General features: G+C 44.2%; 1 protein-coding gene across 1 annotated transcript; it reads right to left on the reverse strand.

The window, feature by feature from the left end:
- Window positions 1-325: 325 nt before the first annotated feature.
- LOC139534937 (excitatory amino acid transporter 3-like) lies at window positions 326-23,954 on the reverse strand. Its single transcript, XM_071334482.1, has 12 exons — window positions 23,536-23,954; window positions 10,210-10,350; window positions 9,929-10,021; window positions 9,714-9,828; window positions 9,431-9,473; window positions 8,627-8,737; window positions 8,034-8,218; window positions 4,633-4,740; window positions 3,989-4,111; window positions 3,607-3,801; window positions 3,141-3,275; window positions 326-2,805 (listed from the first exon to the last, which is right to left on the reverse strand). The coding sequence occupies exons 1-12, from the start codon at window positions 23,618-23,620 to the stop codon at window positions 2,571-2,573; spliced, it is 1,569 nt and encodes a 522-aa protein (XP_071190583.1). The 5' UTR covers window positions 23,621-23,954; the 3' UTR covers window positions 326-2,570.
- Between the last annotated feature and the right edge of the window lie 1,331 nt (window positions 23,955-25,285).

Raw genomic sequence — 25,285 nt, forward strand, 5'->3', positions numbered from 1 at the left:
GGAAATAGTCGGTTAGGTGATTTATATATTACTGCACCGGCTGGCTGCTTCAGGAACATTCTGTTCCATCACTGTACCTTTCTAAGCTATGACAGTTCAATAGCTAGTCTAGAGGATCCGAAACCGCAACCTGTGGTATAATACAGTGACTGCAGTATTTCAAATGGTTTGCTAAGTCGTTCTTGTAGATAAAAACAAGGTTGTACAGTAACCAAAGGATGCACTTCCAATGGTCAGATGCTGGACAGGAAGAAACAAGTAAATGAAAGCAGTAATGTCCACAACTCTAATTCTGCATTCTCAACCACTCAAAAAGAGAAACGCCCAAGTTATATTTTTCTTTATTAGCTTACATCTAGTACATGTTGATTCATATACTGAAGTCATTTGTGAACTGTACGCACTTTAGCCATTGATTGTTGTTGATCTCATCATACTGTGCTTTTGAAATGTACAGAAGAACCTGATTGACAAGCTTTATTTTGAGCCACATCTGATCAATCAAATGTTAGTTACGTCGCCCTTGACTTGCTTTCCTATACTCAATAACTCACCAACTTGAGAGATGTTCTATAATAACGTTGTCTACTACCTCAAATTAGGCCCGTATGCCTCTGTTATGGAACAAAAACAAGTCGTAGAGGTCAGATTGCAATGAGCTGTAAAATGAAGAGGCAGTTTCAATAATCCCATGCCTCAAGGGATGAAAACAAATTCTAAATTGGGATGGATGTAATTTTTGTTTAAAAAATGTTACATTAAGGCTCATATCTCTCAAGTTTAACCTTTATTTAACTAGGCAAGTCAGTTAAGAACAAATTCTTATTTACAATGACGGCCTACCGGGGAACAGTGGGTTAACTGCCTTGTCTAGGGGCGGAATGACAGATTTTTACCTTGTCAGCTCGGGGATTCAATTCAGCAACCTTTCGGTTACTGGCCCAATGGTCTAACCACTAGGCTACCTGCCGCCCCAAAGTAAGGCTACACAAAATAATGAATTTGTTGGGCCACACAAAGTTATTACATAATGAGCTGTTTGGAAGGCTTTGAATCTAACTAAGGTTTCATGGTTGATGTTGGAAGATGTACTAACTGCATTCAATTGAATTCCTGGATTCTACTGCTGGGTCTTCCAAAACATTGCCTCAGAGGCCCCACAATTCTTTGTTTCTCTGACAAACAAACATGAAGCTTTTAAAGTTAGCGTTCGTTATCAGAAAGCCTTTATTGTCAAGACCATCCTTATTAAAAAGTCATCCATCCTCTTTAGCAATTCATTATGAAAATATTTCACAGTATTCAATTAAATTCATAACTCAAACCTCGTTAGTGTGCCCATCAACTCTACTTTCTTAAAGGCTATTGGTCACTTGAAAAAGACTTTCAGCAGGTCTATGGTCATTACAAGTTTCCCACTGTATTTATTTGTAATATTGCTTCATGCAATAAAATTACATGGATGATATAAAGTTAATGAATTAATGAATAAGATGTTTGGCACATATTGTAAAGCTTAAGAACATTAACTTTCACCAACAAATATACTTGACTATGTAAAGAACAATCTCAGCTAAAGCGCCACACATACAAACCAATTATATATATTTATTTAAACTTGCTTTCGCTTTCAGGCCCACGGGGAAGGGGTGGTATGGGGGTCTCTGGATGTTGTTGGGGGATGGGGGGGCGACTCTGGGAATGGGTTGGTGGGGGGCTGATAGACAACCTCTGTTGCTGGGTGAGATGGGAAGGGATGGGAGGCTAAAGGGGACTAGGGGGGAATGGGTTGGGGTTGTCTTTGTATGGATTTCTTTGTTTTTTGTATCTGACCCCCCAGAACAAAAATGGACAAAATGAAATAAAAAGTCACACAAAAAATAATTTGCAAAGAGTGGTCATCTTCTGAAGAGCAAACAAAGTCTGTTTGAATCTTTGCAATATACAGTGTTTTGAACATCAAGAATATAGTTATTTCTTCTTCCATGCTCTTTTTCACAATACATATACACAGCTCAATCCGGCGATATATTATTTCAGTTACACACACGCGCTGTGTTTCAAAAGCTCTGGCTCTTGTAGTCGTCTTTGTTCCCTCTGTAAAAACAATAGCAAAAGTATTGATTCATTCAAAAGTGACTGTGTACATTGTCGGCACTATGTCAACATAACAATGGAAGCTCTTTTGGTAAAAGAGAGCATGGGTTCATCCCAAAGGGCACCTCATTCTCTACATAGGCCCTGGTCTAAAGTAGTGCACTATTTAAGCAATAGGGTGTCATTTCAGATACAGCCCAGCTCATTTTAAGGGCTGCTGAGGATTTCCACTTGTGGTTAAAAACCATACTGATCATTGGGGACAGTGCTGGAAAGAGAATCAAGATAGAACAGATGGTGGTGGCTGATATTGCTACAGATGTAGGATCTTAATTTGAGTCAGTGTGCTACAACAGGAAAATAATCCTCCTGCATCAACAGGAAATGTTGGTCACAGATCTAGAACCAGGCTACAAACAGAACCAGGCTAAACATCTAGCAGCATTGGCACTTCTTTGCTTCCCCCCTTCCTCCTAAAACTGGGAGGTCTCGGTGAAGGAGATGGCGTCAGTTTTGTCGACGGTGAAGCCGCCGTTGACGTAGGACTTCTTCTCACACTCCTCGTTGTCCAGCGTGGTCCCCAGGGCGAAGGGGTTAGTCACGTCCGAGGTGCCGTCCATCCTTTCCAGCTCCCGCATGGACAGCTTCTGAACGATGCCAGCTCCGTAGGCATCTCCCAGCACGTTGATCATGGTGCGGAAGCGGTCTCTGAAATGGCGAGTGAACATTGATAATCAGTTAAAGATACTGTAGACTTTGCAATACGACGTCATCCTGCACTGCGGGTCAACTTCCAGTTTACAGTCATCAACAACAACAAAACGTAACCTGCCAAGACCGTCCCTCCTGGGCATTGTTTAAGGGATGGCACAAATTGGGAAGAGAATGTAGTGGTAGTCTTGGCAGATTTATGTTTTTGTTGTCTCTACTGTGTATGGTGATGTTATATTGCTGAGTCTACCTTTAAAACGTCACACCATTGGATTAATCACTAAAACTATATTTTCTCTTGACAATATTTCACTCAACAAGGTATTACTCACAGCAGCCAATCCACAGCAATAATTAAAGTGACATCATTTGCCGGTAGTCCAACCGCAGTCAGCACAATCACCATGGTAACAAAACCAGCGTTAGGTACACCAGCGGCTCCGATGCTGGCTACTGTTGCTGTTACACTAAAATCAGAGGAAACAGTAAGTTACCATCATTACAATTTTAATTATTTTAAATTATTAGGTCAGTAACTTGATACATGATACTAACATACATACTGCCATGACATATTTCAACTGATTATGATTGAGTTTCCAGTGTGAAGTCTGTTTTGTCACGCACAAATACATTTTTCCTTACATCACTCAGTGGCGTACCCATTCTGAGCAGCGGAAGTCTGAGACAGCCAAAGACTTTCCGTCTGATTAGAAATATGCCATGACACTTTCACCTGCCCAAAATGAGTACATCGAATACACAATCTCCTGTCAACCCAAGGTGTTGGGGACTTGCCTGATGGTGACAATCTGACCCACGTCAAGAGCATAGTCGTTGAGCTGGGCAATGAAGATGGCAGCGACCGCCTCGTAGAGAGCTGTACCGTCCATGTTGATGGTGGCGCCCACGGGCAACACGAAGCGGGTGATCCTCTTGTCGATCCGGAGGTTCTCTTCGGCACAGCGGAAGGTGACAGGCAGGGTGGCAGAGCTAGAGGGAGGTGGCATTTAGGTTAAAGAAGGATGGATGGATGATTGGACACGTAGGTGGATAATTGGACGGATGGATGGAAGAACGGACAGATGGATGGATTGGATAAATAGATATGTCAGGGTTTACTGCTATGCTTTGCTATATACAACATATTGTATGATCCCCAATAGTGACCGAGGCTTACCTGGAAGAGATCATGAGAGCAGTGACCAGTGCCTGAGCCATCCCCAAGGCAAAGGTATACGGGTTCTTCCTCACAATGACAAAGTAGATCAGCGGCAAAAAAACAGTAGCGTGGATAGCTAGGCTGAGGAGAAAAGTAAAACATTACAAAAAAGTGTTTGATTTTGACTCATTGTAAGAAATAGCTGACTAATCCCTGGGGGTTAACTGGGGACTAAAATTTCTCCAGGTTATAATAACAGAATAAACAGGCTGGGTATCAAAAGGCACCCTATTCCCTTTATAGTCCACTACTCTTTGACCACGGCACATAGGCCTCTGGTCAACAGTAGTGCACTATATAGGGAACAGAGTGCTATTTAGGACACACACGGACAGCGTTCCCCCTCACTAGACTCTGGATAATCATTTTCCTGTTGACACAGAAGCATAATTCTGTCCGGGAAATTTATGGTTGGACAGGTGTTCGCAAAAGGTCTCATTACCGCATCTGCAGGTTGAGCAGTTTTAAATGTCCTTGGTTCTTATCTGTGCCAGGACAGAGATGACATTTTACAGTATCTTTGCAAGAATACTGGACCCTAATCCCAGCTATAAATCTACCAATGTTGTGGAGAGAGAAAGAGAATGCTGGTTTAGGCTCACCCACTCAAAACTGTCACCATGTACATTCCCAACTTCCTGAAGATCTCCCAGTCTTCTACCTCGATGATCTTGGCAGCGATGAGGAAGAGTATTCCCACTGGCATATAGCTGTAATAATAACAATGGTTATGTTAATGCTATCAACATTTCCACCATCACCTCCACCATTGGAATAGCATTGAATACTACAGTACATTCATATAATTGCATAGAAAATAGTTAATGTGAACTACAAGATTCTAAACATTTGTAGTGTAGTTTAGTGAGATGGAGGGTGAATTTTAGGATTTAAAAAATTGTATTCGTAAAGAGCTTCTAGACTACACTGTACTTATGCCGCGTTCACATGCTAGTCGAAACTAGAAAACACTGATTGTAGTTATACACGTGCCGTGTTCAACCAGTTAGCAAGTCGGAAATGTCCAAGTTCCAACTAGCACGTGAACTCAGCAATACATACCATATGATAATCTGGACTAGTCTCGTGGTGGCCTGTAGTTACATACCACATGATCATCTGGACTAGCCTCATGGTGGCCTGTAGTTACATACCACATGATAATCTGAACTAGCCTCATGGTGGCCTGTAGTTACATACCACATGATAATCTGGACTAGCCTCATGGTGGCCTGTAGTTACATACCACATGATAATCTGAACTAGCCTCATGGTGGCCTGTAGTTACATACCACATGATCATCTGGACTAGCCTCATGGTGGCCTGTAGTTACATACCACATGATAATCTGAACTAGCCTCATGGTGGCCTGTTGTTACATACCACATGATAATCTGAACAAGCCTCATAGTGGCCTGTAGTTACATACCACATGATAATCTGAACTAGCCTCATGGTGGCCTGTAGTTACATACCACATGATAACCTGAACTAGCCTCATGGTGGCCTGTAGTTACATACCACATGATAACCTGAACTAGCCTCATGGTGGCCTGTAGTTACATACCACATGATAATCTGAACAAGCCTCATAGTGGCCTGTAGTTACATTCAAAAAATGTAGAACCAAGAACAGATATAGCCCTTGGTTCACTCCAGACCTGACTGCCCTCGACCAGCACAAAAACATCCTGTGGCGAACTGCAATAGCATCGAAGAGCCCCCGCGATATGCAACTGTTCAGGGAAGTCAGGAACCAATACACGCAGTCAGTCAGGAAAGCAAAGGCCAGCTTTTTCAAGCAGAAATTTGCATCCTGTAGCTCTAACTCCAAAAAGTTCTGGGATACTGTAAAGTCCATGGAGAACAAGAGCACCTCCTCCCAGCTGCCCACTGCACTGAGGCTAGGTAACACGGTCACCACCGATAAATCCGTGATAATCGAAGACTTCAACAAGCATTTCTCAATGGCTGGCCATGCCTTCCTCCTGGCGACTCCAACCTTGGCCAACAGCCCCGCCCCCCCCGCTGCTACTCGCCCAAGCCTCCCCAGCTTCTCCTTTACCCAAATCCAGATAGCAGATGTTCTGAAAGAGCTGGAAAACCTGGACCCATACAAATCAGCTGGGCTTGACAATCTGGACCCCCTATTTCTGAAACTGTCCGCCGCCATTGTCGCACCCCCTATCACCAGCCTGTTCAACCTCTCCTTCGTATCATCTGAGATCCCCAAGGATTGGAAAGCTGCCGCGGTCATCCCCCTCTTCAAAGGGGGAGACACCCTGGACCCAAACTGTTACAGACCTATATCCATCCTGCCCTGCCTATCTAAGGTCTTCGAAAGCCAAGTCAACAAACAGATCACTGACCATCTCGAATCCCACCGTACCTTCTCCGCTGTGCAATCCGGTTTCCGAGCCGGTCATGGGTGCACCTCAGCCACGCTCAAGGTACTAAACGATATCATAACCGCCATCGATAAAAGACATTACTGTGCAGCCGTCTTCATCGACCTGGCCAAGGCTTTCGACTCTGTCAATCACCATATTCTTATCGGCAGACTCAGTAGCCTCGGTTTTTCTAATGACTGCCTTGCCTGGTTCACCAACTACTTTGCAGACAGAGTTCAGTGTGTCAAATCGGAGGGCATGTTGTCCGGTCCTCTGGCAGTCTCTATGGGGGTACCACAGGGTTCAATTCTCGGGCCGACTCTTTTCTCTGTATACATCAATGATGTTGCTCTTGCTGCGGGCGATTCCCTGATCCACCTCTACGCAGACGACACCATTCTATATACTTCCGGCCCTTCCTTGGACACTGTGCTATCTAACCTCCAAACGAGCTTCAATGCCATACAACACTCCTTCCGTGGCCTCCAACTGCTCTTAAACGCTAGTAAAACCAAATGCATGCTTTTCAACCGTTCGCTGCCTGCACCCGCACGCCCGACTAGCATCACCACCCTGGACGGTTCCGACCTAGAATATGTGGACATCTATAAGTACCTAGGTGTCTGGCTAGACTGCAAACTCTCCTTCCAGACTCATATCAAACATCTCCAATCCAAAATCAAATCAAGAATCGGCTTTCTATTCCGCAACAAAGCCTCCTTCACTCACGCCGCCAAACTTACCCTAGTAAAACTGACTATCCTACCGATCCTCGACTTCGGCGATGTCATCTACAAAATAGCTTCCAATACTCTACTCAGCAAACTGGATGCAGTTTATCACAGTGCCATTCGTTTTGTTACTAAAGCACCTTATACGACCCACCACTGCGACCTGTATGCCCTAGTCGGCTGGCCCTCGCTACATGTTCGTCGTCAGACCCACTGGCTCCAGGTCATCTACAAGGCTATGCTAGGTAAAGTGCCGCCTTATCTCAGTTCACTGGTCACGATGGCTACACCCACCCGCAACACGCGCTCCAGCAGGTGTATCTCACTGATCATCCCTAAAGCCAAAACCTCATTTGGACGCCTTTCCTTCCAGTTCTCTGCTGCCTGCGACTGGAACGAATTGCAAAAATCTCTGAAGTTGGAGACTTTTATCTCCCTCAACAACTTTAAAAATCTGCTATCCGAGCAGCTAACCGATCGCTGCAGCTGTACATAGTCCATCTGTAAACTACCCACCCAATTTACCTACCTCACCCCCCATACTGCTTTTATTTATTTACTTTTCTGCTCTTTTGCACACCAGTATCTCTTCTTGCACATGATCATCTGATGATTTATCACTCCAGTGTTAATCTGCTAAATTGTAATTATTCGATTTATTGCCTACCTCATGCCTTTTGCACACATTGTATATAGATTCTCTTTTTTTTCTACCATGTTATTGACTTGTTTATTGTTTACTCCATGTGTAACTCTGTGTTGTCTGTTCACACTGCTATGCTTTATCTTGGCCAGGTCGCAGTTGCAAATGAGAACTTGTTCTCAACTAGCCTACCTGGTTAAATAAAGGTGAAATAAAAAAAATAAAAAATAAAACATACCACATGATAATCTGAACTAGCCTCATGGTGGCCTCGTTTAAAGCATCAAAGAACTCCAGCAGAATGCGTCCCCTTTCCCCCATCTTGCCAATGACGAGGCCAAACGCCACACAGAACACGATGAGGCCCAGCACGTTGAGCCCATCAGAATATGACCCGACTATTATATAGTCCTTGGTGATGTTCTACAGAGAGGAGAAATAAGGAAGCAAATAGAAAAATATAAATAGATTTTGGTCAAAACATCCACAGGTGAAGTACTGTGTTTCAATGGCCGACAGCCATTTTCTTGTGCTTTTTCCTCAGATCACAACATATTGACCCCTGTCCACACAGTGGCATTATAATGTTCTACAAGTTGATCTGTGGTCATCACACTCGATGTGGGTAGCCAGGTGTAGACGCACCAAGGCACATCTGAAAAAAAGACTGAAATGGACACATTTTCATACCACAAAAGATTGTGATTGGATAGATAGACTGATGAACTATAAACAAGTAAGAAAAGAAGACCGGGCTTGCCAGCTTCGATCCTATCAAATCACAGCTCTTGACACACAGGCGGATAAACATATGGAAACAGTAACACCTACCTCTGGGGGGAAAATGGTTGCCATAACAGTGGTAGAGAGAGGAGGGAACATTGTGGTTGTAGTGTTCTCCTTCACTTTAGAGGGTTCCAACTCTTTGCGTGTTGTCTTGTACTGGTTGAATTGAAATAGTAACATTTGACATGGTTATATTTGAATGTAGATCATGTTTTCTCCTCAAAGAGCATTGAGTGGCTGCTGCCAACATACTGACTCAACTCCAGCTCACTTTAATAATGGAAATTGATGGGAAATGATCAAAAATGTATCACTAGCCACTTTAAACAATGCCACTTAATATAATGTATATACTGTACTCTATATCATCTACTGCATCTTGCCATCTTTATGTAATACATGTATCACTAGCCACTTTAAACTATGCCACTTTTATGTTTACATACCCTACATTACTCATCTCATATGTATATACTGTACTCGATACCATCTACTGCATCTTGCCTATGCCGTTCTGTACCATCACTCATTCATATATCTTTATGTACATATTCTTTATCCCTTTACACTTGTGTGTATAAGGTAGTAATTGTGGAATTGTTAGGTTAGATTACTCGTTGGTTATTACTGCATTGTCAGAACTAGAAGCACAAGCGTTTCGCTACACTCGCATTAACATCTGCTAACCATGTGAATGTGACAAATAAAATTTGATTTGTATAGCCTGCCCCCAGATTTGTTTGTGCCGTCTTGACAATTCTCATAAGAGTTGACAAGGCAGCACAAACAGATCTGGGACCAGGCTAGTGACCGTAAGCTTGAATGTACAAATCAGACAATGACTCTTACCTGTTGGAAACAAGCCTGCACTATGTTTTCAGGAAACATGTTTCTGTGGATCGAATAGGACAAATGTTGAGATGCCAACAAGGTGAGCCAAATGTGGAAATGTTATTAACTGCATCTCTGACTGATGTAGAATGGGCCTTTTATAGAAATTCTATCAAATTAAATATCATATTCATTTATTTGACTGCTAAATTGGTTCGGTTCGGCCACCCCTCCCCTCCCTCAAACTAACTTTGCCACTGCTGCTGAAAATAATTATAGGGGAAACACTGGAAGCCGTCACCTGACAAGATCCAGTAGTGTGTCAACAGTGTTGACGTTTTGTGTGTTCTCTGTCCTGTCGATGTTTTCTGCCTTCTGAGAGACACCAGGTTTGATGGCTATCACCAATGCAATACCTGAAAAACATGTTCACCATCATTCAATAGTCAAATGTCATTCTTCATAACAAATGGGGGAACAGCTGAAAGGGAGTGAGACCAGGCGCTTTTAACTCACCCAAAATGACTGCAATGATGGTGGTGGTTAAGTAATAAACCACAGCCCTCAAACCTATCTTTCCGGAAACATCCGAATCCAGGGCGGCCACTCCTGTGAACACAAACAAGACCTGTTCACCCAAAGGAAGCATGTCTGTCAACAAGTCCTCTCAGTGACTAGGACTATGTTAGTTGTTTTTGACTAAGATATCTGTACGCATTCTCTGACGGCCCCCTTCATTAAACATAGTGCAGAGTGACTGAAATAGAGCTGTTGAGATACAATTCATCCCAAGTTACCTGTTATCATGCTGGAGATGATGAGGGGCAGGATGACCAGCTTGAGCATCCGCATCAGGATATCTCCCGGGAATCCAAAATACTGCTTATCGAGGTGGGAAAGGGAAGCATAGTCCCTAACCAACACCCCAAGGCCTATCCCTGAGAGAGAGAGAGATGAATAAGGTTAGTTTACGAAGGTTAGTTCAGTACAAGGTTTGTTCAATACATCACAAGTTTAGTTCCCAGTTCCCACACTACCCATTCACTGAATATGAAGCATTTTCACTGTGGAAATGTAGTGGGAGAGAGGGAGATATAATGATGACAAAAGGAACAACATGTTCGACCTGCATGCCATGTCAAATTAAAATGTAAGCGTCGCTATTATTTAAGAGCTGCCAAGTAGGCTACCACAGTATTATGACTTTGTGACTTTCTCGTTTTTAGTTTATGGGCAAGGTGTTACATAACTTTAGCTTGGCACAGGGTTTCATGACAGGGGTTTAAGGTTATGACATTGAGAAATACACTGTATGTAACGTTTATGGGGTGGAGAGGTGGGGGGTTCACCCATAAACGTCATGGGTTTATGGGGTGGAGAGGTGGGGGGTTCACCCATAAACGTCATGGGTTTATGGGGTGGAGAGGTGGGGGGTTCGCCCATAAACGTCATGGGTTTATGGGGTGGAGAGGTGGGGGGTTCGCCCATAAACGTCATGGGTTTATGGGGTGGAGAGGTGGGGGGTTCGCCCATAAACGTCATGGGTTTATGGGGTGGAGAGGTGGGGGGTTCGCCCATAAACGGCACATACAGTGTATTTCGCTGATCCACTTCCATCCTCCCCACCCTGTGTGTTATCAACCACTACAAGCCACCATAAAACAACCCTGTGAAAGGTTGGGAAAAGTGGTGACACAGCGAATTGTAACTAAATAGGTTACATCATTCCTAATTCAAAATAAACCCTCTCATGATATACTGTACTGTATAGAAGTTGTTCCACACCGGTGGTGGTGGTGGCTGTGGTAATACGTTTTTATTTTTTTATTATTGATTTATTTTACCAGGTAAGTTGATAATGGTGGTGGTGATTGTGGTAATGGTGGCAAGGTTGTAAGGGCTCCGCGTTGCGTCGCGCCTAAGAACAGCCCTTAGCCGCGGTATATTGGCCATATACCACACCTCCTCAGGCCTTATTGCTAAAGGAATGATCATTTTGTCATGCAATTTCTATCTGGTAATTTATGTAAAATAATGTGATTCCTTCAAAATGGTTAATCACAATCTCCACGCGGTTTTCATGGTTTCATTAAAAAGATGAGTCAGCACATTTCTTGAGATCTGGGTCTGTATTCACAGAGTATGTGTGCTAGGATCAGTTTTGTATTTTAGATAATAATAAATAAGAGTATATGGATATGGAGGGGACCTGATCCTAGATCAGCACTCCTAGTCAGACTATTTATGAATACAGGCCCTATGGAGAGTAAAATCTTGCAGCATGCCACAATAGGACAGTTATTGGCATATTGGCAAAGCTAAATTACTTATGGTTTTGAATTAAACATACAAGACGACGTCCAACAATCCCACTCATGTAATAACTTAAGTACAGAACTGGCATGGAAGGGGCTGCCTTGCTACTAGAGAGTAAGCATGGCCAGCAACAGAGGCCACATTGTGTAGTAATGAACTTTTATGTGCACTGCAAAGCCGTTACCGTGATTTTGACAGTAGCTTACAGGCAGCTCTGTGGCAAGTAAAATTCTGTATTTCATATTACAGTACACCTACTGTAAAATAAATATGGTATTGAAGCAAGTACTGTGTAAATGTTACTGTAATCAGAATTAATGGATGAATTAATGAAATTCATTGAAGAGAGCGGTTTGTATTTCACAGTATTTTACTGTAATTATATGTGATTAGTGCAAGCAGGTTGACTGCTCAGCAACCTGGTCTCAGAGCATTTTGTATCATTCTGTACGTAAATCCGGGACACTCCATTTAGTATGATATGTTACGTTTTGTATGGTATGCATTCATTTGTGGAAGTCCATCACCCATTTCGTATGATATGTATGTTACGAACTACAATTCATATTATTTGTTAAAAATTTGTAAAACGTACAATGTGTTACGAATTTGCAAATGTATGATATGTAATAAATTAGGTTAGGGGAAGGGTTAGCTAACATGCTAAGTATACTGAACAAAAATAAAGCAACAATTTTACTGAGTTACACTTCATATAAGGAAATCAGTCAATTGAAATAGATTCATTATGCCCTAATCTATTGATTTCTCATGACTGGGCAGGGGCGAAGCCATGGGTTGGCCTGGGAGGGCATAGGCCCTCCTACTTGGGAGCCAGGCCCACCCACTGGGGAGCCAGGCCCAGCCAAACAGAATGAGTTTTTCCCCACAAAATAGCTTTATTACAGACAGAAATACTCCTGTTTCATTAGCTGTCCAGACTGATTTCAGACAATCTCGCAGGTTAAGAAGCCAGATGTGGCAGTACTGGGCTAGCATGGTTGCACGTGGTCTGCGGTTGTGAAGCCAGTTGGACGTACTGCCAAATTCTCTAAAACAACGGTGGAGGCGGCTTTTGATAGAAAAATTAACATTACATGCTCTGGCAACAGCTCTGGTGGATATTCCTGCAGTCAGCATGCCAATTGTACGCTCCCTCAAAACTTGGTCTTTTATTGTCCCCAGCACAAGGTGCACCTGTGTAATGATCATGCCGTTTAATCAGCTTCTTGATATGCCACACCTGTCAAGTGGATGGATTATCTTGGCAAAGGAGAAATGCTCACTAACAGGGATGTAAACAAATTTGTGCACAACATTTTAGATAAATACGCTTTTTGTGCATGTGGAACATTTCTGGGATCTTTTATTTCAGCTCATGAAACATGGGACCAACCAACACGTTTCATGTTGCGTTTATATTTTTGTTTAGTATAGTTGCAAAGTAGCTAAAAAGTATTAACTTCTTGAGAATACAGGCGGTGTTATTTTCCCATTAGCATAATTTGCTCTACAGATTAAACTGCCTCTTATTCAATTATTGCTCTTACTATATGCATATAAATAATACCATTGGAAAGAAAACAATCTCTAGTTTCTAAAACCGTTTCAATTTTGTCTCTGAGTGATACAGAAGTCATTTGACAGCACTTTCCATGACCAAGAAGAAAAAAGCAAGATGTGTATGCCAGCTTCAACGCTCTGCCTATATATGGTCGTGCCCCCTATGACCCGAAACACACCTCATTGGCCTTCCTCTGGGTGTCAAGAGGACGTCAGAGGAAAAATATCTTGTTTATCTGGGACTGACGTGAAATGAGAGCTAATTCTTTGGCGTGACCGACAACTTCCGGTTGTCTAAATCGTGCGACTTGTAGCTGCGATTGTCTTCTGTTGTGCGGCCATTATGGATGAAAACTATCTCCGTCTCGAAGTTTGTTTGATACATGTGACCAGATCATCGTAATGTATGTTTTTTCAATATAGTTTAATCAGATTATTTGAATTTTTTCGGGAGTTTTGTGGTGTTCCGTTGTCTGAATTTATTTACGTTTGAGAGATCCGTGCCACTCGACCGGTACCTGTGCTAAATGGAGTGGGAAAGGAACAATTCTGAACGGAACCAACGACTCATCTTGACAAAGGACACTTTGATCAACATTCTGATGAAAGATCAGCCATAGTAAGACCCAATTTACGATGTTATATCATATCTGTTGTGCATGTGAACTGGCCGTGGGCGCCTAGCCGAATCTGCCTGGTATAGCTATGCTAATTTAGCGCTACATTTTGTTTTCGTTATAAAACATTTCATAAATCTGAAATATTGTTTGGATTCACCAGATGTTGGGCTTTCAATATCTGTACGCTGTGTATTTTTCTGAAATGTTTTAAGATGAGTAATTCGTTATATGACGTTGGTCTCTGTAATTGTTCTGGCTGGGTCAGCACTATTTCAGATTGCAGCTGCAATGTAGAACTGTGATTTATACCTGAAAAATGCACATTTTTCAAAAAAAAAACTATGCTATACCATAAATATGTTATCAGACTGTCATCTTATGAAGTTGTTTCTTGGTTAGTGGCTATATATATTTTTATTTAGTCGAATTAGTGATAGCTACTGACGCAGGAAAAAGCTGTTGGGAGTAAAAATATCGTGTCCTTTGCTAACGTGGTTAGCTAATAGATTTACATATTGTGTCTTCCCTGTAAAACATTTTAAAAATCTGAAATGGTGGCTTTATTCACAAGACCTGTATCTTTCATCTGGTGTCTTGGACTTGTGATTTAATGATATTTAGATGCTACAAGTTACTTGTGACGCTATGCTAGCTATGCTACTCAGTGGGGTGGGGGGTGGGGGGTGCTACCGGATCAGGGTTGGTGACTCGTGAGAAGTTTTAAATAGTTGAAAAGTTGCTAATTAAGCCTCCCGGGTGGCGCAGTGGTCTAGGGCACTGCATCGCAGTGCTAGCTGCGCCACCAGAGTCTCTGGGTTCGCGCCCAGGCTCTGTCGCAGCCGGCCGCGACCGGGAGGTCCGTGGGGCGACGCACAATTAGCCTAGAGTCGTCCGGGTTAGGGAAGGTTTGGCCGGGTTAGGGAAGGTTTGGCCGGTAGGGATATCCTTGTCTCATCGCGCTCCAGCGACTCCTGTGGCGGGCCGGGCGCAGTGCGCGCTAACCAAGGGGGCCAGGTGCACGGTGTTTCCTCCGACACATTGGTGCGGCTGGCTTCCGGGTTGGAGGCGCGCTGTGTTAAGAATCAGTGCGGCTTGGTTGGGTTGTGCTTCGGAGGACGCATGGCTTTCGACCCTCCCGAGCCCGTACGGGAGTTGTAGCGATGAGACAAGATAGTAATTACTAGCGATTGGATACCACGAAAATTGGGGAGAAAAGGGGGTACATTTAAAAAAAAATAATAATAAAAAGAAAAGTTGCTAATATTAGCTAAACGTATAAAGTTGTCCATGATGAGATTTTAAAATAGCTCAAACATATAATGCAAAAGTCTAGCAACCTGAAGGTTGCGAGTTCTTATCTCATCACGGAAAACTTTATAATTTTATCGCATTATACGCCTGTCTGCTTGGATCAGCACGGATATGGATCCCCAAGAAAACCATCAAAGCCCACCTACCACCTGAGTTCAAGGACTATCCAGACACCCAGGTAGTGATCGACTGCACTGAACTCCACTGCCAGGCACCATCTTCACTACTACTGCAGAGTGAGGCGTTTTCTTCCTACAAGTCAAACTGTACCTTTAAAGGCATGTTGGGAATGTCACCACATGGAGCTGTCACTTTTGTGTCATCGTTGTATGCTGGATCTGTGAGTAACAAGGAGATCTTCAAGTAGTCTGGAATTATTCCCTTACTCACCCCTGACATGGCCATTATGGTGGATAAGGGCTTTCTCGTAGATGGCATTGTTCCGTGCAAGGTCTACCGGCCAGCCTTTCTGTCAAGACGCACACAGATGCCAGCGCATGAGGTTAGGGAGACCCAATCCATTGCCAGGCTGAGAGTGCATGTTGAAAGAATGATCCACAGAGTAAAGGAGCACAAGCTGTTTGACGCAGTCATCCCCCTGACCATCTCAGGCAGCATCAACCAATTATTTGCAGTGGCGTGCCTGTTGGTCAACTATCAAAACGGACCTTTGGTCAGAGCATGGGCCAAACCAGTGTAAATTAACATGTGTTTATTTGCTAGCAGCAAAATAATAATTTGTTTATCTACGACATGTATCAATCATTTGTGTTGTAGTGAATATCAGTTTGTGTGGAGCTTGTATTGGCTTTAATTAGGCAATGAGTAACAGGGGTGGGGGAAAGAAATCAACTAAACACAGAATAACCAGAATGCAAGATTGAATACAATGTTAGAGATGTGTAATTGATTAACTGAACTGTTGAACATTTGCTGAAATACATGTTTTTAAACAAATCTATTCTACTGTAGATTTCTTCACAAGAACATCAATACTTATTTTTCATAAAACCACTCAACTTGGCACCCATGCAGGGGATCCATTCAGGTGCGATAGACACTTCTGCAAGTAGTGGTAAAAATAAAAGTGGTCAACCTTCTCTCTTATAGTTTTTGAAACCTGTAGATCTTTATATATCCTTTCAACTAGGATGTTCTCCTGTGCACAGATGACAAAGTCACACCAGCTACAACCTGAGAAGGATTTGACCTTGCACCTGCCAGTAGTAAGCATGAGATCTCTTCAACTTCAGCTCTCCATTCTGTATCTTCAGGTAAGGGCAGTCAACATAACTTGGTACATTTGGGCACTTGACCTCTAAGAGTGCAAAGTGTAGTCTCACACTGGGATCAAATATGATGCCATCTGGAGAGGATCCTAACCACGGAGCATCTGGGTGCACTACGAAGCCACACGGAAAGAAGTTAACATTCTTCAGTGTGCAGTACTCCTGTACAGCCACTGGCTCCATGGCAAGCCCCCTCTTCATCTCCATGGTCTGCATACCAGATCCCTTGAACATCCGCTCAGCTAGGTGGTCTGAGGTGAGGTCTCTCCTCGGACATGGCAAACCTTTCGGAAACAAGAGGATGTTATTCTCATTTTCCTGAGCTGATGCCATTCTGGGCTGCTGCTCTGCTCCCTTGTAGCAACCTGGACTTTGTGTGACATCTCATAGGTTCTCTCTAATGCCTTGAGGTGGAACTGCTCCTGATGGCTAAGGACGTAAGCACACTGGAAAGACTGAAGCCTGTAGCCATCTAATGGAAGTATTGATGGAAAAGGGGCATCGGCAATCTTCACAATTTCACAGGTCTTTGGCTGTGGAAGCTGATAGGACAGAACACTGCCGGATTGCACTGGCCCAAAGGCGGACTCAACCAGGGGCACGTCAGCTGACATTTCCATTGTTGTCACAAGAGGGGCAGTAAGTGGAGAAAAGTTGGCATACGTTTCTGAGATGCGGAGAAGGTCCATGTCAGGCATGTATCCATTGAGTGCTTTGTAGAGAGCACTTCTGCAAAACATTTAAAAACCTTAACATCAGGTTGGAGTTATTACTATGACAAAGACTCATGTAACTTTTCCAGAAACAGCACAAGCCCAAAAGTTCAAATAAAATGAATTAAAATATACAGATTTATAGATTATATATTTCCCCCCAGTCTTTGTCCCAAACATTTGTCATAACATCGTAAAGACGCCACTGTTTAGGCTTATCATCTGGATACAAAAACAATCACAAGAAAATGTTTTCTAAAATGTTTCCATTCTAGGAACCTCCAACTTACCTTATTCCATCAGCACACGAGTTAGTTGGTCTACGGAACTCTATCCCATCAAACAGACCTGGTTTCACACCCTAATTAACACGGATTTACTGTTACATAGGCTGAATACTTTTCAGGTGCATTTTTTTATGGATATTGATATACTCACAAGTGTTCTTGGCTTGTGCCAACTCTGTTCTGTGTCTGTGCAGCTGTGAACTAACTGGTGGTGCAGTAGGAATGTTTAGTTGAGAGTAGTGCGCTGTCTGGTAAAGAAGGGCCACCAGATGATTGCACATAGCACTTCCTGCAACACAGGAGCAGTGGCTTTGGACAACTATCACTGGTACGGAGTGCTTTAACCTGTTAAGTGGGCAATTCTAAATTGGGATTGGGACCCATCATTAATTTCTATCTACTGATAAGATTAAATGTTGACACTGTCTCCAACACATTTTGACCATGATGACAGTGTCTCACAGGAGATGTTTAACAAGGTCCCTAGTAGCTATCTATAACCTTTCCCTACTCTCATGCTGTGCGGCTTTTCACTCTTCCTCATGGACATGTGACAGGCAGCCCTCACGGTGATCTACCCTGTCAATGTATCTTTGTTAGATACTGTGTAGAAGACACGAATAACAATTATTTTTTAGCTAGCATGCATAACTTAACCAAGCTAACGAAAATACACACATTCTCAGGTAGATTCTGTCAACGTTACATCATTTTACGAAGTAACTAGCTAGCTACAGTTAATAGTTAAATTAGCTAGCTAATGATTGTAGCTAGCTAACGTTATATCTGTCACTGACTTGGTACTCATAGTTGTCTATGTAGGTTCCTATATACATCTTTAACCCCTTTTCATTCTTGCTAGCTGGAGTCTCGGAGGCTGATTTAACAATTCGATGTACATCATTAATATTAATTTGAGGCAAGTCCTGAAGACACCTAGTAAAAAACGGCGACATAGTGGTAGTAACGTTATATCGTCGATAACATCTAGACTGACCGGAAATAGCCACACCGGTAGAAAGTGTGTTTAGAACGTTCGATCATGGAATGTGCATAAGGGCTATTGGCTCTACTAACTCTCCTCTCCATGGCAACTGTTACAATGTTATTGTAAATGACTATGTTTTTTTCCAAGAAAGTAAAATAAAAATAGGAATAGGTTATCTATTTGGCCAGGTTTATGTGTTTACATTCTGAAAATACCCACTGGGTACACACTGGTTGAATCAACGTTGTTCCCACGTAATTTCAATGAAATTACATTGAACCAACGTGGAATAGACGTTGAATTGACATATGTGCCCAGTGGGTAACTTCATAAGCAGAAATTGTATTATCCTTGTGGAGGGCCCTTCAAAGGCACCATTTATCATTTAATGGTTTGACAGCCTTTAAAACACAATACTGCCACTGAGCCAAAGTCCATTTAGTCCATAAAATCATAAATGTCCAACCAAGCAAGCACAACAAAATGGTTACAGGGCAGGACAATTCAGTGACGGGCCCTAAATGTCAGTGGGCTGTTTTTTCCAAAACAACAGGTCGCAGGCAGCGTCAGAAGGCATTTATCATTAACATTTATCGCCCTCCAGGTTCCCTTGGAGAGTTCATCAATGAGCTTGACGCCCTGATAAGTTCCTTTCCTGAGGATGGCTCACCTCTCACAGTTCTGGGTGACTTTAACCTCCCCACGTCTACCTTTGACTCATTCCTCTCTGCCTCCTTCTTTCCACTCCTCTCCTCTTTTGACCTCACCCTCTCACCTTCCCCCCCTACTCACAAGGCAGGCAATACGCTTGACCTCATCTTTACTAGATGCTGTTCTTCCACTAATCTCATTGCAACTCCCCTCCAAGTCTCCGACCACTACCTTGTATCCTTTTCCCTCTCGCTCTCATCCAACACTTCCCACACTGCCCCTACTCGGATGGTATCGCGCCGTCCCAACCTTCGCTCTCTCTCCCCCGCTACTCTCTCCTCTTCCATCCTATCATCTCTTCCCTCTGCTCAAACCTTCTCCAACCTATCTCCTGATTCTGCCTCCTCAACCCTCCTCTCCTCCCTTTCTGCATCCTTTGACTCTCTATGTCCCCTATCCTCCAGGCCGGCTCGGTCCTCCCCTCCTGCTCCGTGGCTCGACGACTCATTGCGAGCTCACAGAACAGGGCTCCGGGCAGCCGAGCGGAAATGGAGGAAAACTCGCCTCCCTGCGGACCTGGCATCCTTTCACTCCCTCCTCTCTACATTCTCTTCTTCTGTCTCTGCTGCTAAAGCCAATTTCTACCACTCTAAATTCCAAGCATCTGCCTCTAACCCTAGGAAGCTCTTTGCCACCTTCTCCTCCCTCCTGAATCCTCCTCCCCCTCCTCCCCCTCCTCCCTCTCTGCTGATGACTTCGTCAACCATTTTGAAAAGAAGGTCGACGACATCCGATCCTCGTTTGCTAAGTCAAACGACACCGCTGGTTCTGCTCACACTGCCCTACCCTGTGCTTTGACCTCTTTCTCCCCTCTCTCTCCAGATGAAATCTCGCGTCTTGTGACGGCCGGCCGCCCAACAACCTGCCCGCTTGACCCTATCCCCTCCTCTCTTCTCCAGACCATTTCCGGAGACCTTCTCCCTTACCTCACCTCGCTCATCAACTCATCCTTGACCGCTGGCTACGTCCCTTCCGTCTTCAAGAGAGCGAGAGTTGCACCCCTTCTGAAAAAACCTACACTCGATCCCTCCGATGTCAACAACTACAGACCAGTATCCCTTCTTTCTTTTCTCTCCAAAACTCTTGAACGTGCCGTCCTTGGCCAGCTCTCCTGCTATCTCTCTCAGAATGACCTTCTTGATCCAAATCAGTCAGGTTTCAAGACTAGTCATTCAACTGAGACTGCTCTTCTCTGTGTCACGGAGGCGCTCCGCACTGCTAAAGCTAACTCTCTCTCCTCTGCTCTCATCCTTCTAGACCTATCGGCTGCCTTTGATACTGTGAACCATCAGATCCTCCTCTCCACCCTCTCCGAGCTGGGCATCTCCGGCGCGGCCCACGCTTGGATTGCGTCCTACCTGACAGGTCGCTCCTACCAGGTGGCGTGGCGAGAATCTGTCTCCGCACCACGTGCTCTCACCACTGGTGTCCCCCAGGGCTCTGTTCTAGGCCCTCTCCTATTCTCGCTATACACCAAGTCACTTGGCTCTGTCATATCCTCACATGGTCTCTCCTATCATTGCTATGCAGACGACACACAATTAATCTTCTCCTTTCCCCCCTCTGATAACCAGGTGGTGAATCGCATCTCAGCATGTCTGGCAGACATATCAGTGTGGATGACGGATCACCACCTCAAGCTGAACCTCGGCAAGACGGAGCTGCTCTTCCTCCCGGGGAAGGACTGCCCGTTCCATGATCTCGCCATCACGGTTGACAACTCCATTGTGTCCTCCTCCCAGAGTGCTAAGAACCTTGGCGTGATCCTGGACAACACCCTGTCGTTCTCAACTAACATCAAGGCGGTGACCCGTTCCTGTAGGTTCATGCTCTACAACATTCGCAGAGTACGACCCTGCCTCACGCAGGAAGCGGCGCAGGTCCTAATCCAGGCACTTGTCATCTCCCGTCTGGATTACTGCAACTCGCTGTTGGCTGGGCTCCCTGCCTGTGCCATTAAACCCCTACAACTCATCCAGAACGCCGCAGCCCGTCTGGTGTTCAACTTTCCCAAGTTCTCTCACGTCACCCCGCTCCTCCGCTCTCTCCACTGGCTTCCAGTTGAAGCTCGCATCCGCTACAAGACCATGGTGCTTGCCTACGGAGCTGTGAGGGGAACGGCACCTCCGTACCTTCAGGCTCTGATCAGGCCCTACACCCAAACAAGGGCACTGCGTTCATCCACCTCTGGCCTGCTCGCCTCCCTACCTCTGAGGAAGTACAGTTCCCGCTCAGCCCAGTCAAAACTGTTCGCTGCTCTGGCACCCCAATGGTGGAACAAACTCCCTCACGACGCCAGGTCAGCGGAGTCAATCACCACCTTCCGGAGACACCTGAAACCCCACCTCTTTAAGGAATACCTAGGATAGGATAAAGTAATCCTTCTAACCCCCCCCCCCCCCCCTTAAAAGAGTTAGATGCACTATTGTAAAGTGGTTGTTCCACTGGATATCATAAGGTGAATGCACCAATTTGTAAGTCGCTCTGGATAAGAGCGTCTGCTAAATGACTTAAATGTAAATGTAAATGTAAGGCAGTGTGAAATTGTGCAATACGGGGGGCAGGACCAAGTTTGGGAAACCCTGCTATATGGAATCCTTGGTACGTCCCTACCTTAAACCCTAAACTTAACACCTAACCTTATCATAACCTTAACCATAACCAACTTTTCATCTTCAATGGGGGGGTAGGGACGTCCCAAGGATTCAAAATTGCAAGGACTGATGCAGAATAACTGACTGACTGGACTGAAGGAGCCAGTGGAGTGGGTCAGTTCAATCTAGTTCCATTTGACTGGGGCAGTGAGACAGGCTCAGGGAGGAGGCACAGCATACAACAGTGCAGGGAACCCTGTCTCTGTAGGAGAGTGGGCATCAGCGTAGCAGTGGCAGAGACTGCTGTGCACATCAATATAATGAACAGTCACACAGAAACACACATTATGACCAGCCACAGTCACACACACACACTGGCCCCCCCTTGGGTTGTGCCATGGGGAGATCTTTGTGGGCTATACTCGGCCTTGTGTCAGGATGGTAAGTTGGTGGTTGAAGATATCCCTCTAGTGGTGTGGGGGCTGTGCTTTGGCAAAGTGGGTGGGGTTATATTCTGCCTGTTTGGCCCTGTCCGGGGGTATCATCGGATGGGGCCACAGTGTCTCCTGACCCCTCCTGTCTCAGCCTCCAGTATTTATGCTGCAGTAGTTTATGTGTCGGAGGGCTAGGGTCAGTCTGTTATATCTGGAGTACTTCTCCTGTTTTATCCGGTGTCCTGTGTGAATTTAAGTATGCTCTCTTTCTCTCTCTCGGAGGACCTGGGCCCTAGGACCATGCCTCAGGACTACCTGGCATGATGCTGTCCCCAGTCCACCTGGCCGTGCTGCTGCTCCAGTTTCAACTGTTCTGCCTGCGGCTATGGAACCATGACCTGTTCACCAGACGTGCTGTTTTCAACTCTCTAGAGACAGCAGGAGCGGTAGAGATGCTATGAAAAGCCAACTGACATTTACTCCTGAGGTTCTGACTTGTTGCACCCTCAACAGCTACTGTGATTATTATTATTTGACCATGCTGGTCATTTATGAACATTTGAACATCTTGGCCATGTTCTGTTATAATCTCCACCCGGCATAGCCAGAAAAGGACTGGCCACCCCTCATAGCCTGGTTCCTCTCTAGGTTTCGGCCTTTCTAGGGAGTTTTTCCTAGCCACCGTGCTTCTACACCTGCATTGCTTGCTGTTTGGGGTTTTAGGCTGGGTTTCTGTACAGCACTTTGAGATATCAGCTGATGTAAGAAGGGCTATATAAATAAATTTGATTTGTTCTGTTCGCATCCATCTTTGAACATCCTCACAGCTGCATGCACACACACACACACAAGGTAACATTATGCACACACAACAAATACACCCATGCATGCACATTACTACTCCCATAGGGTTTGGCCGGGCTAGGCCGTCATTGTAAATAAGAATTTGTTCTTATGTTCTTAACTGACTTGCCTAGTTAAATAAAGGTTCTTTTTTTTTTTTTTTTACAATTCTCATCAGCCAGTCCCCCAGCCCTACACATCTTTAAAGGACCAAGACAGGCTTCTGGATAACTCTAAGCCTGGACTGCAGCAATGGAAAACATCAGGAGAGATTAAAAATGTGTCAAAATAGACAAAAAGGAGAGAGGGAGTGGGGAAAGGGTGCACTGACAGAGCAAGGAGAGAGAGCGGAGACAGACAGGCAGCTACGCGGGAGTGTGTGACATCAAGCAGGGCTTCTTCACACTAAGTCGAGCGCAGACAATAGGGTTAGGGGGGCTTCACTTTCACTTACCTAACAGCACTGACACAATGGTCGCAATCAGCAACCAGTTCCTCTTCAGTAAGCCTTTGAGGTCCCAGCCCCTGTGTTCTTTCATCTTGTCCACTGGCGGCGGTTTCCTTAAGCACCCTCAATAGATGGCACAATGGAAGTCGGACACAAAAGGATCCACGTATCGGGCGGCCAGCTGACAGATGTAAGCAGGCAGTAGAGGCTAGTAGCTGTATACGCTGCAGCTATAACTACCTAAACAGAAAATGCAGCTCTCCCGCCTGGCCGTCAGTTGTTTCTGATGGAGAGGGAGAAGAACGCCTCCTGCGTGTGTGTGAGGCAGAAAGTATGTGTGACAGAGAATGAGATCGATCAGCAGGTTTTTACCCGTAGGGTTACCTCCAACCCACCGCCATTCCACACACACACCCCGTCCCTCCCACAGACACACGAAGGCTCCATTCCCAGAATACACTGCCACCTACTGTGTCTTTAGACACCTAATCATTACTCTATCTAACACCAAAAGGCATTCTACAAGAATATATATCACAAGACCTATAGCTAAAAATAAAATGACAAATTAACAGTTCTTTACAATTACCAAGCTCATTGTTTTACGATAAAAATAAACATTCTGTATTTCACAGGTAGATATACTGTATACTGAAGAATGTTTAGAAATTGGTTATGTTCTAAATGTTTAATTAGAACAGCATTAACTAATCCAAATTACAGTTAATTTTAAACAGAATTCTTAGATGTTCAATATATTACATTTAATCATTCCAAAATTAATTATTAGAACTATAATATTTATAAAATCTATCAACAAAATGGATTAAAAAAAACATAGAATGCATGTATTAATATCCTCCCCATATAAACCTGGGTGCTAGTCTGTCCACTGTGGGGCTGTTGTGGAGTACGCTCTATTCGACTGAGTATCCTCCCCGCGGCACTATGGGAGAATCTGCTGCCTCCGATGCCTTCAGAGGAGTGACTTTCTGAGGAGGCGTTAGGCGACTGGTTGCCTGTGATCTTCACTTCAGTGGGGTCAGGGCAGCGGAGGGCCGGAGTATCAGTGGGGGTCTGGACAGTAGATGGTCTTCCATGGGTCTGGACTGTGGAGGGGCTGTTTGCGGGGGTCTTCTCCCCTGCTGCGGTGTCCGTCAGGGACTTTTGTCAACATCTGCAGAACAAGCAACCATATCACACATAAAAGCAATCAATATGAATCCACAATAACAAATACGAATAGCCGACAGTCAGCGGAGAGACCAGGTGCATTATTGCGCATGAAAGAATAGTGAAGACATGCAGCTCCCCTGTTGTTCTCTTACGGGCAATACAATTATCCTACCTAGAATAGCCTATAACACCACAATGCAATGAATCATTGCATTATTGTTTTCAAGCGAGTTTCAACATAGCCCAAATATTTATCATTTATATTTTAAAATGTATGATATTTTATGTGTCAGAAACACAACCAGTCACAATGTTTTCCTCTGATTAGGCTACTTCAAAATTACCTTGTAGGCATGCGCACGTTTGTCCAAAAATATAATTCCAGCGACCTCAAAATGGCTTGACGTTAAAAAGGTTGGATGGAAACCTGGTTATGTGAGTAACTTTGCAAGTAATGTTGGATAAAAAAATGGCACGACAACATAAGAAATCATGCAATTTATTAGGCTACAGGTTAAATAAGTTCTGATGAACTTCAGAGGGTGGTGAAAGTGCAAGGCGATGAGCTTGATGCTCCTTT

The sequence above is a fragment of the Salvelinus alpinus genome, chromosome 11, assembly GCF_045679555.1.
Source record: "Salvelinus alpinus chromosome 11, SLU_Salpinus.1, whole genome shotgun sequence".
NCBI classification, from domain to species: domain Eukaryota; kingdom Metazoa; phylum Chordata; class Actinopteri; order Salmoniformes; family Salmonidae; genus Salvelinus; species Salvelinus alpinus.